Source organism: Rhagoletis pomonella, unplaced genomic scaffold, assembly GCF_013731165.1.
Source record: "Rhagoletis pomonella isolate Grant_MI unplaced genomic scaffold, Rhpom_1.0 Rhpom_scaffold_00004, whole genome shotgun sequence".
Lineage (NCBI taxonomy): Eukaryota > Metazoa > Arthropoda > Insecta > Diptera > Tephritidae > Rhagoletis > Rhagoletis pomonella.
In genome coordinates this window covers 57,169,984-57,184,210 of record NW_023458558.1, presented here as the reverse complement: position 1 = coordinate 57,184,210, position 14,227 = coordinate 57,169,984, and the positions used below count along the sequence as shown (strand labels likewise).

Here is a 14,227-nt window from a genome sequence, read left to right as displayed (position 1 = left end):
CTGTATCGGAGACACAGCCGCTAAATTTAAATGTAGAATACGTGGTATGGTTAAGAGCATATCCAAGTCAAAAACGAAAGCACACATTAAGAAAAGAATATCGTTAACAAAAGTGATAATAATATCGATAGCAAAATCGATAAAAATATCGATAGCAAAATCTATAGTAAAATCGATCAAAATATTGATTACAAAATCTATAAAAAAAATCGATTACAAAATCGATAACAAAATCGATTGAAATATCGATAGCAAAATCGGTAAGAAATATTGTTTATTATATCGATAAGCTCCGAAAATATCGATAGCAAAATCAATAACAATCAATCAATAACAAAACCGACAAAACATCGATTGTTATATCGATAAGTCCCGAGAATTCCGAAAATCTCTAAAATCCCGAAATGGTCCCCAGATTGAGTCTCTGTCTGTATCCTTTTCTCTATAAGTACCTTTATTTTAATCTTTCTTCCTTCATTTTTACTTTTATCGGTATCCTCATCCTCATATTTTTCTTTATATTTATCTTTGCTTTTACTTTTATGTTTATCATAATCTTCATCTACATATTTCCCTTCACCTTTGCCTCTTAAAGCCCCCAGAAACTTTTCCAAATTTGTGCAACACCACCTTTTTTCTGCATCATATAAAAAACGGACATCAATAGATGTTTTGTAAAGCATGGTTTTTGCTCGTCGAAGCAGTACTTTGCTTTTCGATTTCCTACCGAGCTCAAATTAGCACCTGTTGCCAAACATTTTTCTATACGTAATCTCTAGCTATTCAGTATTGGTGGTGTTAATGCGACACCTAGCTGACAGTGACGTTGACCCAATCCGCGGAAACTCTTTGTATGTTGTCAGGAGGAGCATTTTCTTGTGCTCGTATTACACTTTCCAACATCAGAGTTAAGTTGCACTTCACTCAGGTCCTTCCCAATTCGAACGGAGCTGAAAGTTGAGCTCAATTTCACACTACATAGCCATTTTAGTTTTTCGGAGATTCCGAATTTAACCATGGCGTCTCACAGTGGTATGCACACAAATCAAGAAAAAACGAAAAATGTAATCGATTTATTTTTTTACGGGAAATATAAACCTAACCTCAAAAATTGGGTGTAATCGGGTTATTTAAAGTACATCACGCATACAAACCTAACCTCAAAAATGCTTTAAAAAGGACGTAAAAAGCGGTCCGATGAAAATATCATTCAGAAATTTTCTCTATACATATGTTAGTAATAATGTTATAACTAAACATCCAAAAAAAAATGGCAGTAATCGATTTATTTTAACACATACCCATGCAAACATAACCCCGAAAACGCCTTTAAGCTACCATAAATGCCATCATTACTATATGAGGTTACGTTAGAAGTTGCAAATATGCGCAAAATTGTTTTTCAGGAATCGATAGAAAATATTCCGGTCTTTAATTTTACTATAGTAAGAAGGCGAAGGAAGACAAAGAGACATAGTTTTTGTACATCAAAAGTGTCAAAGCTTACATTTATAATGTGTCATTTTTGTCAGCTTATATATATTAAAATATTTGCTCGATAGCCCTGTTTTATTTGTTTTTTTTTTGTCTGGTAAGTGCGATATTTTCATATGAACCTACAAGAAAAACAATAAAAATAACAGCTATAAGAAAAACACATTGCTTTAAGAGAACAAAAATCTCAATCAGTTTTAGTTGAAGAAAATTCTTCTTATTTTTGTTGCTTTTATTTTGTATAAAAGTGCAAATTTCGAACAAAGTTATGATGATTTTTTCTTATTCAAATATCACTTTGTTAGGCTAAAAAATTCAAATATAAAAATTGAGTATTCAAAAAATTGCTCAGGACTGCAATTGTCGACGTCGCCAAATCTTTAATACCAACTGTTTACTGTAGAATGGAAGAACGTCGTAATACAAAAATATATATTTTTGTATGCATATTTTTGCCAGCTCTGATTATAAAGTTCTTCCAGTTAGCTTTTAACTGTTCTGTGAACAAACACAAAATAGCCTTGTGGGCACGAGTGCTCAATTATACAAATAAACGGTTCTTTTGCAACACCCTGTGTTATCGTAAAACATGCACAAAATTAAAATTTCAAGCGACGGAAAAATCAAATTTCGTTTATTTGGTTAAACACATAAAATATACAAAATAATCACCAATCGTTTCTATAAACAACTGCAGATGTCGTCTGCTTGATCCACTAATCATAAAGAAACCAAAAACTATTTATGTATTTGGATGTGCATATGACATTTTGTTGATATGTACATATGTATGTATGTATTTTTAAAATAAAAATAAAAAATCGGCTGTAGTTATTTATACCGCAATTCAAAAATAACATTATGTACTACAAAATATTATATAGCAAACACAGCAAAGTCAAAAGACACAAACGAAACATTGATTTTAGCAAAAATATTTTAGCCTTGATTCATCGATCAAACATTTAATTGCGACGCCATTTTTCATAACGCTTTTTATTATAAAAAAAAAATTTTAAGAAATAAAACCACCTAGAAAATAAAATTTAATTAAAATGTGTTGAGAATTCACATGGCACATACCACGTATGTAATGCATACATACAGAGTATTATCTGTTCATACAGATGACACTTATGGACAAAATAATAGGTGGAAAATTCGAAATGATATTGCCCGCAACTTATCTAACTATGTTTATTTATTTATTTTTAATCATTTTCATTTAAAAAATAGTTCAGTCCATAACAGAAACCACGTCAATAAATTTTATTTAAATTTTTAATGTCAAAGTTTACAAAAATTAATCCAATTAAAACATGTTATATATGTATATGTACATATATACATACTAGTAATGTTAATCCCGGGATCGCGGCCTTTTTCAGGTCCCGAAAATCGCGGGATTCTTAGCAAGTAATCCCTGGATTTTCGGGATTTGCACTGATGGCAATAATAGAAACTCCTTTTCTTGACCAGTATTGGCTATTTTTCTTTTTTTATTTAATAATTGATACTTTTTTATAAATGTCTAGCTCATTATACATACAGCACTGCGCGAAATCATGGGCCAAATATAATATAATTGTGTTTTTATTTTTTTTTCACTCTGACTTCAGTAATTCAAAAATGATTTAAAAAAATTCAGAGAAATATGCCTAGAGAAGAGGTATGGGTATCAAATTAATGAGGAAATCCTGTAGAATACAGAACAGATTCAATTTTCTGGTACAGAAGGGCTGGTAATGTCCTTTTAAAATTTTATCCTTGAAATTTCGCAATATTTGTTTTTGGAAAAATTATATATTAAAGACTTATATAAACTCGATAACATCCTGGAATTTCGTTATTCTGACTTTATCGGGGTAAAAATTACCTACTCATCCTTTTGAATCCAAAAAATTTTCATTTTTTAAATTCTAAAGAAATTTCCTATTGCATTTGGTACCCATATTTTTATTCTAATCATATCTTTGAAATTACAAAGCCCTTCACAATAAATCCTGCGGTCAGAGAGAAAAAATAAAAACGCCACTTTAAATAAAAAAGTAGGTTTCAAACCCATTTATTTATTATTTATTTCATGGTAGGAGAGCATCTCAAACAATATAGAAGCAATTTTTTTGATTTAAGTTATTGAAAAGTAATGAATATCCAAATTCCGGTTTCCCGGGATTGTGATAACGGCATCCCGAAAATCCCGAGATCGGAAAAGGTGAAAAATTTACATCCCTAATACATACATACATACATATATAAATAAGTACATCTCGGAAATCTATGAAAACCAATCAATTTAATACATGCAATAAAAACGTTTGCATAATTTTTTTACTTGGTTAAAAAATTCAATTTTTGAATTTTGCACTAAAATATGCATAATATAGATACATACTTTTTTATTGCTGCAGAAGTTTCTCTAAAAAAAATTCTCTAAAAATATTTTCTATTTTCTTTTTCTTTGAAGCTGAGGTCAAAATGCCAAGCGGAAAGGTTGATAAACCTGTCATTCAGGACAATCGCGATGGTACAGTGTCAATCAAATATGAACCCAAGGAAGAAGGCACACACGAGCTAGCAGTAAAATATAATGGCGAGCCCGTTCAAGGTAAATACATACCTAAGTTTTTATTCTTTTTAAGCACACAATTCTTCCGAGTAAGCAAAAAGAATGGAACAAAGGTATCTTTTCTCGTTCTTGAGTTATTCAGGCAGGTTCTGAATTTCACTCTTCTGTGAATTTCAATCTAATGCACTTTGAACTCAAATTGGCAGAGGTTGAAATACATTCAGAAGTGAATTACAGAACCTTCAAAAATACAACACTGTGCGCACTAGGGTGGTCTAAAAACCGTAAAGTCGGAATTGTAATGCTCTCTCCTGAAGAAAGAAAAATATTAATTTTTAAATATTCTATGCCATATCTACGAAACGTTGTTTTTTCCGCATATAAAATACATTGGAAATCTTTGGGCGCTTTAAGCGACCTCTAAATATTTTTTGATTTCAAAATAAAAATATTAGGGTATATTTTTTTCGGTATAGAACAATCCCAGGGGGTGAAAGCATAAAAATTCCGGACCGCCCAATTATCCCACCTTTGTCATAGTTGTTTATTGTCTATTCCTACGAAAAATTAGAGCACATGTCAAGTTTGACAAAAGAACCGGAAGATGCCAGATCTTTCAATATTATTTTTTTTATTATTTAAAATTAATTTGAAAGGCATGTGAATATTTCTTAGTGATAGCTTTCGGTGCCCACGAGACTTGCGATACAATTCTGAAAATCGTCCGCATAGGCCGGTTCGGGATTTAAAAATTGAATTTCGGGATGGGTGGTATCGGGTTTAAATATTTTGTCCCGTGCCAATCTCTACTCAACACCTTCTTTGAATACTATGCTACCATCCTAACCGGGCAATTTGAAGCTGGCAAAGGATCCAGCATTCCCTACAGTTGCAGCAACAAACCAGTTGTACTTACCAGCCTAGCCGTTTAGCACAAAGTTTCATTCAATAACACTGCACTACTCTTTAATAAATGCCTTTTATGCAGAGCGAATTATGTAGCTTCTTGCACACTGTTTCACCTGAAGCGTTAGTGGAACCAGTCTATTTAAATATAAGTTTTGGGGCGGGCTAAGAAATATACCTACTCGAAATCAAATTTCGCATTGTCGACGAAGGTATTTGTTCTGCAGGAAGTCGATATATGTATGTAAATACATACCTGTAGTCTGAAAGCGAATCTACAGTTCAGAGCTATTCGCCCTTAACAAGAATTACATAAAAATTAGCGGTTAATGCCTGTAAATACATACCTGTAGTCTGAAAGCGAATCTACGGTTCAGAGCTATTCGCCCTTACCAAGAATTACATACAAATTAGCGCTTAATGCCAACATTTTATATGGTAAGCCCGCTCTAGTCAGAGGGTTGCCGAAAATCCGATCTCCCTAAGTGTTGCATTCGCTGCTGCTCTACATTTTTTTGTAGACATTAGCATCTCATCTATCTATGTTACAACAAAAATGTGTATGCTCTATCTATTATTACCTTTCAAGCTCGAACTGGCAATCACCAAACGTTGAGAGCAGGACTGTGTCTTCCCCATGACAGTTCTACGTACCGGAATGACTCGGGTTTTACCCGACCAAGGGCTGTTGTTTCGGCGATCTAACCCGGTTTAAGTCCGCGAAGTATCTCAGAAGTTGTTCGTCCATAGGACTGCATTTGCTACGCACTCTTCTGCTCAGGGCTGGCATCGAGTCAATCCCAGGGCCAGAAACTTACACCTGCTGTTTATGCCAGAGATGACTATACCACAACTCCACCTCAGGCAAGATCAATACTTTCGACGGTTGGAGTCACCTCAGAGTCTGCTCAGGATAACGAACCCATCGGCAGTGGACCACATCATTTGTGGCCCCCTGCTGCTTAAACAGAGCAGCCTCCACGGCTAACCCCAGTCCACCTGAGCAGCCCCACACAAACACCACAGCACAACAACACAACAACACAATAGACCACACAACCGCACCACCACCCACCCGACGCCGCCAATAACTCCTGGTTCCTCCTACAATCTGCACGATATGTTAGACCAGGATATTCTGTATCGTCACATCAGGCAAGTGCAAAACCTGCCTTGGCTGGTGCCACTTTAGGGCATGTTTAGGTCTGCGCAACACGCGAGATTGGACGAGGAATTTCGAGGGTCCGTGTTGCGCTGCTCGGTCGCAAACCCCAATTGTGACGCCACCCACTACCACTACATGGGAAGGCATGGTATATTGATACCTACGGTCCAAGAGGCGACATTGTTGAATTGTGCCGGATAAAACGTGCACCGACGAGATCGCGGGCGAGATAATGGTGGTGGCTTAGCCTTCATCACGCACCACACCGTGCAGTATCGTCTTATTGAAGCAGACATCGACCGCAGGGATAATACCCTAGAATGTCAGGGCATTGCTGTCCGGTCAGGCGATGTCGAACTCGAAATATTTCACGTTTATATACCCCTGCCACTAGCTTCCCGGCAGGATATCACCCTGATATAGGTGCGCTTCTCAGAGGTGAAAACCGTATGGTAGTTGGTGACTTTAATGCGCACCACGATCTTTGGCATTCAAGCCTGTCAAACGATCGTAGGGGAACAGACTTGGCTGAGCAGATGGACGATTCGACATTCTGCACAATGAACGATGACGCACCCACCAGGATTATGGGCAGCTCGCCAGACATAACAATAGTCAGCGCTGGTCTGATAAACAGCGTATCATGGCGACCTATGCTGACTTTAGCATCAGACCATCTGCCCATAGTCATCTCGATCGATAAACGAACCGACTTTGCTTCCGCGGAACACCGGACCTATATCAACTTTTCTAAAGCTGATTGGAAAGGCTTCGTGGAATTTACTGAGAGCACCTTCGCTGCGCTCCCCATACCAACCGACGTCCACCTTGGTGAACGTAAGTTCCGCAGGGTTGTCACTGCTGCTGCAGCTCGCTTTGTACCGGCAGGATGCATTACAGACCACGTCCAAACTTCCCTGCTGAAGTGGCTGTTCTAGCCAAAGAGCGTGACATCCTTCGTCAGGCCGAACCCGGGAATCCCCGTACCAGGGATCTCAACGCGGAGATTCGGCAGCTTGTGAACGTACATACGCGGAAAAAGTGTGAAGAGTATCTGAAGACTTCGCCTTTGGTGTGAGTAAGTTTTGGTCAACCGTGACGTCATTGTCCAATCCGACGAAGCACGACGACAGGGTCGCAATTTCTTTCGGCGACCATGCTTCAGGTGGCCATCGGGAAGGCGAAAACCTCCAAAGCAATGGGGCTGGACGGAATATGCATGTTGATGCTGAAAAATTTGGATCCTGCGGGAGTAGAATACCTAACGAAGGTCCTCAATACGTCAATGGCCACTCTCATCATCCCAGATATCTGGGATATGGAGAGTAGTCTCACTGCTCAAGCCAGGGAAACCAGCCAACAAAGGAGAATCTTATCGCCCGATAACACTCCTTTCCCCGCTAGCGAAGACATTAGAGGCCTTACTGCTCCCGTATTTCACGAACTATTCTAGTAGCGTTGGACCTGTCAAAGGAGTTTGACACCGTCAGCCACTCCACGCTGCTAGAAGACATAGAGGCGTCCTCTCTTGCACAGAGGCTCAAACGGCGGTCGGCGAATCATCTCAGTGGTCGACACTTGTCAGTAATGTTTAGAGACAAATCGAGTTAACCCAGGAAAATAAAACAGGGGGTTTCACAGGGTGGTGTCTTTTTCCAATTACTGTTTAACTACTACATTTCAAAGCTCCCTCAACCACCAGAAGGAGTCTCTATTGTCTCTTATGCTGACGATTGTTCGATAATGGCGTCTCGGAAAGGAATTGATGACTTGTGTTCGAAAGTAAAGGGTATCTCTCCGAGCTGTATTGCTTATTCACTGCTAGGAGCCTAACCCTCTCCCCTACAAACTCCTCTGCGACCCTGTGCACCACCTGGAGGTCAGACAATCGCTGGGAATTCATGTTTATAATACACCAATTCCGACAGTGAATAACCCCAAAATATCCGGAGTAACCTTCGACAGTCTGCTCTCCTTCTCCGAGCACGCAACCGTTATTGTCAACAAAGTACAGAGCCGCAACAAGGGTATCAAGTCACTACCCGGCAGTACTTGAGGAAAAGACAAAGAAACGTTGCTGGCAACATAAAAGGCAATAGGCCGGCCGGTTTTAAATTACGCAGCACCAGTGTGGTCGCCGTGGACTAGTAGGACGCAGTGGATGAAGCTACAGACAACACAACACACTGCACTTCGGACAGCGACTGGATGCCTTCTGATGTCGCCAGAACACCACTTGCACGACTAGGTGAAAATGCTCCCTATAAATGCCCTCGCACAGGCACGTCAGGAGGCATCTCTACGAACTGCCGGACGAAGTCCAGAGGTTCATTAAGCAGGGAGTCAGTCTCGAGTTATGTAAACTCCAGACAGACCTGTGAATGCCGTTCTAGGCGCACAACCACGAGACATCGACGAGACGGAGCTTCATCTGTCTCGGGAGACTAGAACCACAATAGCCCACTTCGCTCTGGCTACTGCAGTAGGTTAAACTCATACCTCAGTAGATTAGACGCAGATGTGCTAAATGAGTGCCCGGCATGTGGAGAGACACCCCACGACTCGAAACATCTCTTCGTATGCCCGGAAAACCCGACAACGCTAACGCCTTTATCCATGTGGACCGACCCCATTGAGGTGAACGCTTCTTAGGATTTCCGTTAGGGGAGCTTGACGACAACTTCTGAGATATGAATCCATCTGGGCGGGTTTGTTGTAGCCGCTACAACAACAACAACAAGAGCAGCAGGACTGTGTAAGTTTGGTAACCGTTAAGTGAGAGGACACTATAAGACATAATAACGGTCTGACATAATATTCGTCATATACGATGTTGGCACCACATAAACCGTCCAGTCCACCTATATGTGGGGTTTCTCCGAAGATAGAAATATAAAATAAAATAAATAATGGCGCTTACGCATCTGCTAACATTGAGTATTTTCACTTGAGGTCGCTATGCGACCTAAGCCAGACTTCGATGGTACATTTTTGGGTCGGATGTATTGAAAATAGACGAGAAAGAGATATCCCCATTGGCTGCCAAAGCGCGGCGACTGTAAGAATAAAAGCTTTTTTTATTTGATGTTGCTCAGACCGTGGATGTTCACGGACATACCAAGCGATAGTGTACACCTCCGCCCACTCGGTCACGGCGGCCGCCCTTTTTCCTACCTGTGTCTGCTCTTGGGTAGATAAGTCTCTTTGCACCACAGCGAACCCCAAACGTCTTCATTCCAATAGTTCCAATGGCTATAGTTCAGTATTAGTTCGATAACATTTCCGGATGTTCGAGAGCTTTGTGGCACTACAACAGTCACAAAATGGACTAGAAAACTGGTGGGTAGCACGTAAAACCAACCTAACATTTTTTGCAGATATGGCGGATTTTGCTAGGTTGAATTTTTTATGTCGGTTGAATTTATAATATCGCAACAATTCTTTTCCATTCATGGGATCATCTTTAATTTTCCAATTTTATGTGACTTTCATTTATATACATAAATGTATGTATGCATATGGTATGAAGCTCCGCGATTCTCATATTTCTTATCTGCTCTCTAGGTTCACCTTTTAAATTCCACGTCGATTCCATCACATCTGGTTATGTAACTGCCTACGGACCCGGTCTGACCCACGGCGTCACTGGTGAACCATGCAATTTTACAATTTCAACTAAAGGCGCTAGTGCTGGTGGTCTCACTATGGCTGTGGAAGGTCCCAGCAAGGCCGATGTAAGTATCGATGAACAACCACCTAAACTCTTTTGACAAATCGAACTTATCGTACTACCGCGAGCTACAAATATGCCACTTTTTCCCCATAGATCAACTACCATGACAACAAAGATGGCACAGTGTCGGTGCAGTACCTGCCAACTGCCCCGGGTGAATATCAAGTTTCGGTGCGCTTCGGTGACAAGCATATAAAAGGTTCACCATATTTCGCTAAAATTACCGGTGAGGGTCGCAAGCGTAATCAAATTTCGGTTGGTTCCTGTTCGGAAGTCACCATGCCCGGGGAAATTACGGACGATGATCTGCGCGCCTTGAATGCGTCTATTCAAGCGCCTAGTGGCTTGGAAGAGCCCTGCTTCCTCAAGCGTATGCCAACTGGCAATATTGGCATCTCATTTACCCCACGTGAAATCGGCGTGCATATGGTATCGGTGAAACGTATGGGTACGCACATTGCAAACTCGCCATTCAAAGTGGACGTTTGCGAGCGTGAGGTAGGCGATGCAAAGAAAGTTAAGGTCTCCGGCACTGGCTTGACAGAGGGAATAACGCACACCGACAACATTTTCTCTGTGGATACACGTAATGCTGGCTACGGTGGTCTATCCGTATCGATTGAGGGTCCCAGCAAAGCGGAGATCCAATGCACCGACAAAGATGATGGTACACTCAACATTTCATACAAGCCTACGGAGCCAGGCTATTACATTGTAAATCTGAAATTCGCCGATCACCACGTTGAGGGCTCACCATTCACCGTAAAAGTCACTGGTGAGGGCAGCAATCGCAAGCGCGAAAAAATTCAGCGCGAACGCGATGCAGTTCCAGTAACTGAGATCGGCAGCAAGTGCAAATTGACTTTTAAGATGCCGGGCATCACATCGTTTGACCTAATGGCCTGTGTAACATCGCCCAGCAATGTGACTGAGGATGCGGAAATACAGGAAGTCGAAGATGGCCTCTACTCGGTGCATTTCGTGCCGAAAGAATTGGGCGTGCACACCGTTTCGGTACGCTACAAGGACATGCACATCCCCGGCTCACCCTTCCAGTTCACAGTGGGTCCTCTGCGCGACTTTGGAAGCCATTTAGTGAAAGCCGGTGGTTCAGGCTTGGAACGTGGTATTGTCGGCGAGCCGGCTGAATTTAATGTATGGACACGTGAGGCTGGTGGCGGATCGCTGGCTATCTCGGTGGAAGGTCCCAGCAAAGCTGAAATAGACTTCAAAGATCGCAAGGACGGCTCATGTGATGTTTCATACAAGGTCACCGAACCCGGAGAGTATCGAGTTGGTTTGAAATTCAACGATCGTCACATACCTGACTCGCCATTCAAGGTTTACATATCTCCCGATGCTGGAGATGCACACAAACTGGAAGTGCAGCAGTTCCCTCAAGGTAAGAATTCAGCTTCCCGGGACCAGCACAATCATATGTTAACATGTTTGGTTTAAATTTTAGGCAACATCCAAGCCGATGCACCCTATCAATTCATGGTGCGTAAGAATGGCGCCAAAGGCACACTCGATGCTAAAATCGTTGCACCATCCGGCACTGACGATGATTGCTTTATCCAGAGTATCGACAGTGAAATGTATTCGGTTCGCTTCTATCCACGCGAGAACGGCATTCATGCCATCCACGTAAAATTCAACGGCGTACACATACCCGGATCACCATTCAGAATCAAGGTCGGCAAGGATGTAGCCGATCCAGCTGCTGTACACGCCACCGGCGCCGGTTTGGACGAAGTTAAGACTGGCCATAAAGCTGACTTTATAATAAACACTTGTAATGCGGGCGTCGGCACGCTCTCCGTCTCCATTGATGGTCCCTCAAAAGTTGCCATGGACTGCACGGAAGTGGAAGAGGGCTACAAGGTTCGCTACACACCATTGCTCCCCGGTGAGCACTACATTTCGGTGAAATACAACAATATGCACATTGTTGGCTCGCCATTCAAAGTAAACTGCGTTGGTAAGTATGCAAATGCTGCGGCAATTTTCAACAGCCCACTAACTTCAACGTATTTTTCCTTTTTTCCAAGGCGATAAATTGGCCGATGAGGGTGCTCAAGAGACTTCCTCAGTGATCGTTGAAACGGTGCAAAAGCTAGCTAAAGGCGGCAAGAACACAGGCGTCCATATGCCCACATTTAAGTCGGACGCCTCCAAAATCACATCAAAAGGCATGGGCTTAAAGAAGGCGTATATGGGAAAACAGAACAATTTCACCGTGAATGCCACAGATGCTGGCAACAATATGCTCTTCGTGGGCATGTATGGGCCGAAAGGTCCTTGCGAGGAATTCAATGTTAAACATACCGGTCGCAATAACTTCAACGTGAACTATATGGTGCGCGATCGTGGACAATATATACTAATAGTCAAATGGGGCGAAGAACATATTCCCGGCTCCCCATTTCAAATTGATGTTTAGGCTAAAAGCTCATTTATATGTAAAGTGCCTTGCGAACGGTGCAATAATTTTCAAATATGCAGAATGCAGGTGTATGAACAAAGAAACAGCAAAATGCCTTGCAGTGTTAGCGCGAATATAGTACTAATATCTAAAGAAATATTCTTATATACATACATAAATACATACACATATATCTAGTAAGTCATCACTGGCAAAGAGGAATGGATTTAACGAAGTTTGCATCTAAAATTCAAATTTCCCTATCTACATATATTTTTTGTACTTTCATCGCGTTTTTTATCGGAGTTACTTTTATTAACGCATATGTATTTGTTAAGTTAACTGAATGTGTGAAAATAAATGTAAATAAAATTTGGTAAAATCAAAATTTATATGAAATATCCTATAAAACGATTGCCAATTTTGGATAACAAACACATTTGTTGTACCCAAAAATACTTACTATTTCAAGTGTATCCCTGCTGTTTTGTGGAATAAAACGTAATATTTATACATTTACGTTTCGTATGTCCAATTTAATTGTTCATTTATAACGAAAATAATTGTTTTTAAGATTAATTTACATACATACATAAATGTTCGAGCTGAAGAAATACTTTTTATTATTCACTTTATATTATTTATCATGTACGTGTTGTTTTTTTTTATTTTATTCTCAACAATCGATTTAAATTAAAGGAAAATTAGACATTCAAACTATTATAAAGTCTTCGTATTTTATTTAAAATGTAGTGTTTGATTTAAAAAAAAAGTTTTGAGAAAACTTAAACCATATTTTGGAAGGTAGTGGAACAAGTTTTTTATATTATTTAACTTAAACGCTGGTATTGGTTTTAAATTTGTAAGCTGTTTTCATTGCATTTATCTAAAAACTTACACATTAAAACAAAAGTGGCCCATCTTAAATTATCTCGTTATCATCGCGTAGCACAGACTCATACAATTCACCACAACGCCCAACTTTCTGCAAGGGATCGTCATCACTGTCAGAGCTCGAGAGTTCCTCCTCAGGGGGACAGTAATACACAGTAGATGTGTTAGGAAATGAAAGACGTCCAAGATGGTGCTTCAAAAATCTGCATGCGTCCTTCTCCCCAATTACATCACTCAAAAGCTCTTTAGTTACTTGGAAATAGGCACCTTGCGGTTGCTGTTTTTGCCGAGGTTTGTATAAAAGAATGCGTGCTGGTTTTTGTTTTTTGTTAACTTTTTCTTTAATACTTGGTCCAATTGCCGATTTTCGACCACGCGAGACAATTTGTGGTTTTAATCTACGCTTTGTTTCAGAGACGCATACTCTGGGCATTGTTCGCCCTTGCTCAGGCGATGAAAGCGTTATAAACTTTTTTCCAAATTTAATGTCGTTTAGTGCTGTCGTATCGAGACTTTTACCGACGGTAGTCAAACAACGTGCAGCGGCTTTGGGAGTTGCATCATCTTTAAACAGCGTATCGTGAAAAATTTTGTGGGCTGTGTTTTCACTTATTGTCGGTAGACGACTAATTAACTGCTTGCGCGCGGCAGCAACGTTCAATGCCGTAGAGTTACAAATATTTTCGGCATTCGACAAAAATGTATTTTCTTTTGTATCTTCTGTAGCTCGCTTACCAATTTTTGTGGTCGTTTCAGTAGTAAGTTTTTTTGAATAACCATTGGCTTGCTTAGATGACCGCTCCGAATCGGTGCTTGAAAGTATAACTACCATATTCGAATTAAAATTCTTAATTGGTTGGATTAAATCAGAATTTAGCAAGTCTTCTTTTTTCGACTCTGTACCATTCTTACAAGTCTCCGCCTTTGTTTCCAACGAAAGTGCTATAGCTTTTTTCAGATCTTTTTCAAATGTAGAGTTGCATTCATCTGAACTGTCTTTCACTTGAGTCTCTATAGAAAGCCACTTGGCATTGGCTAAAT

The 14,227-nt window shown here is 40.2% G+C and overlaps 2 protein-coding genes across 2 annotated transcripts in view; one reads left to right on the top strand and one right to left on the bottom strand.

Annotated features, from left to right (window-relative positions):
* Positions 1–13,012, top strand: part of LOC118737854 (filamin-A) — a gene marked incomplete in the record, with an annotated part of 118,456 nt that extends 105,444 nt beyond the window's left edge. The window contains 5 exon segments of the mRNA XM_036468647.1: positions 3,962–4,102; positions 9,699–9,868; positions 9,961–11,269; positions 11,333–11,848; positions 11,919–13,012. Of these exon segments, the coding sequence (XP_036324540.1) occupies positions 3,962–4,102; positions 9,699–9,868; positions 9,961–11,269; positions 11,333–11,848; positions 11,919–12,310 (2,528 nt within the window).
* LOC118737855 lies at positions 12,804–14,227 on the bottom strand (the record flags this gene model as incomplete). The annotated part of the gene is given in 1 exon segment (XM_036468648.1): positions 12,804–14,227. A coding segment is annotated over 1 exon segment (1,013 nt), but the record flags the coding sequence as incomplete, so codon positions are not given.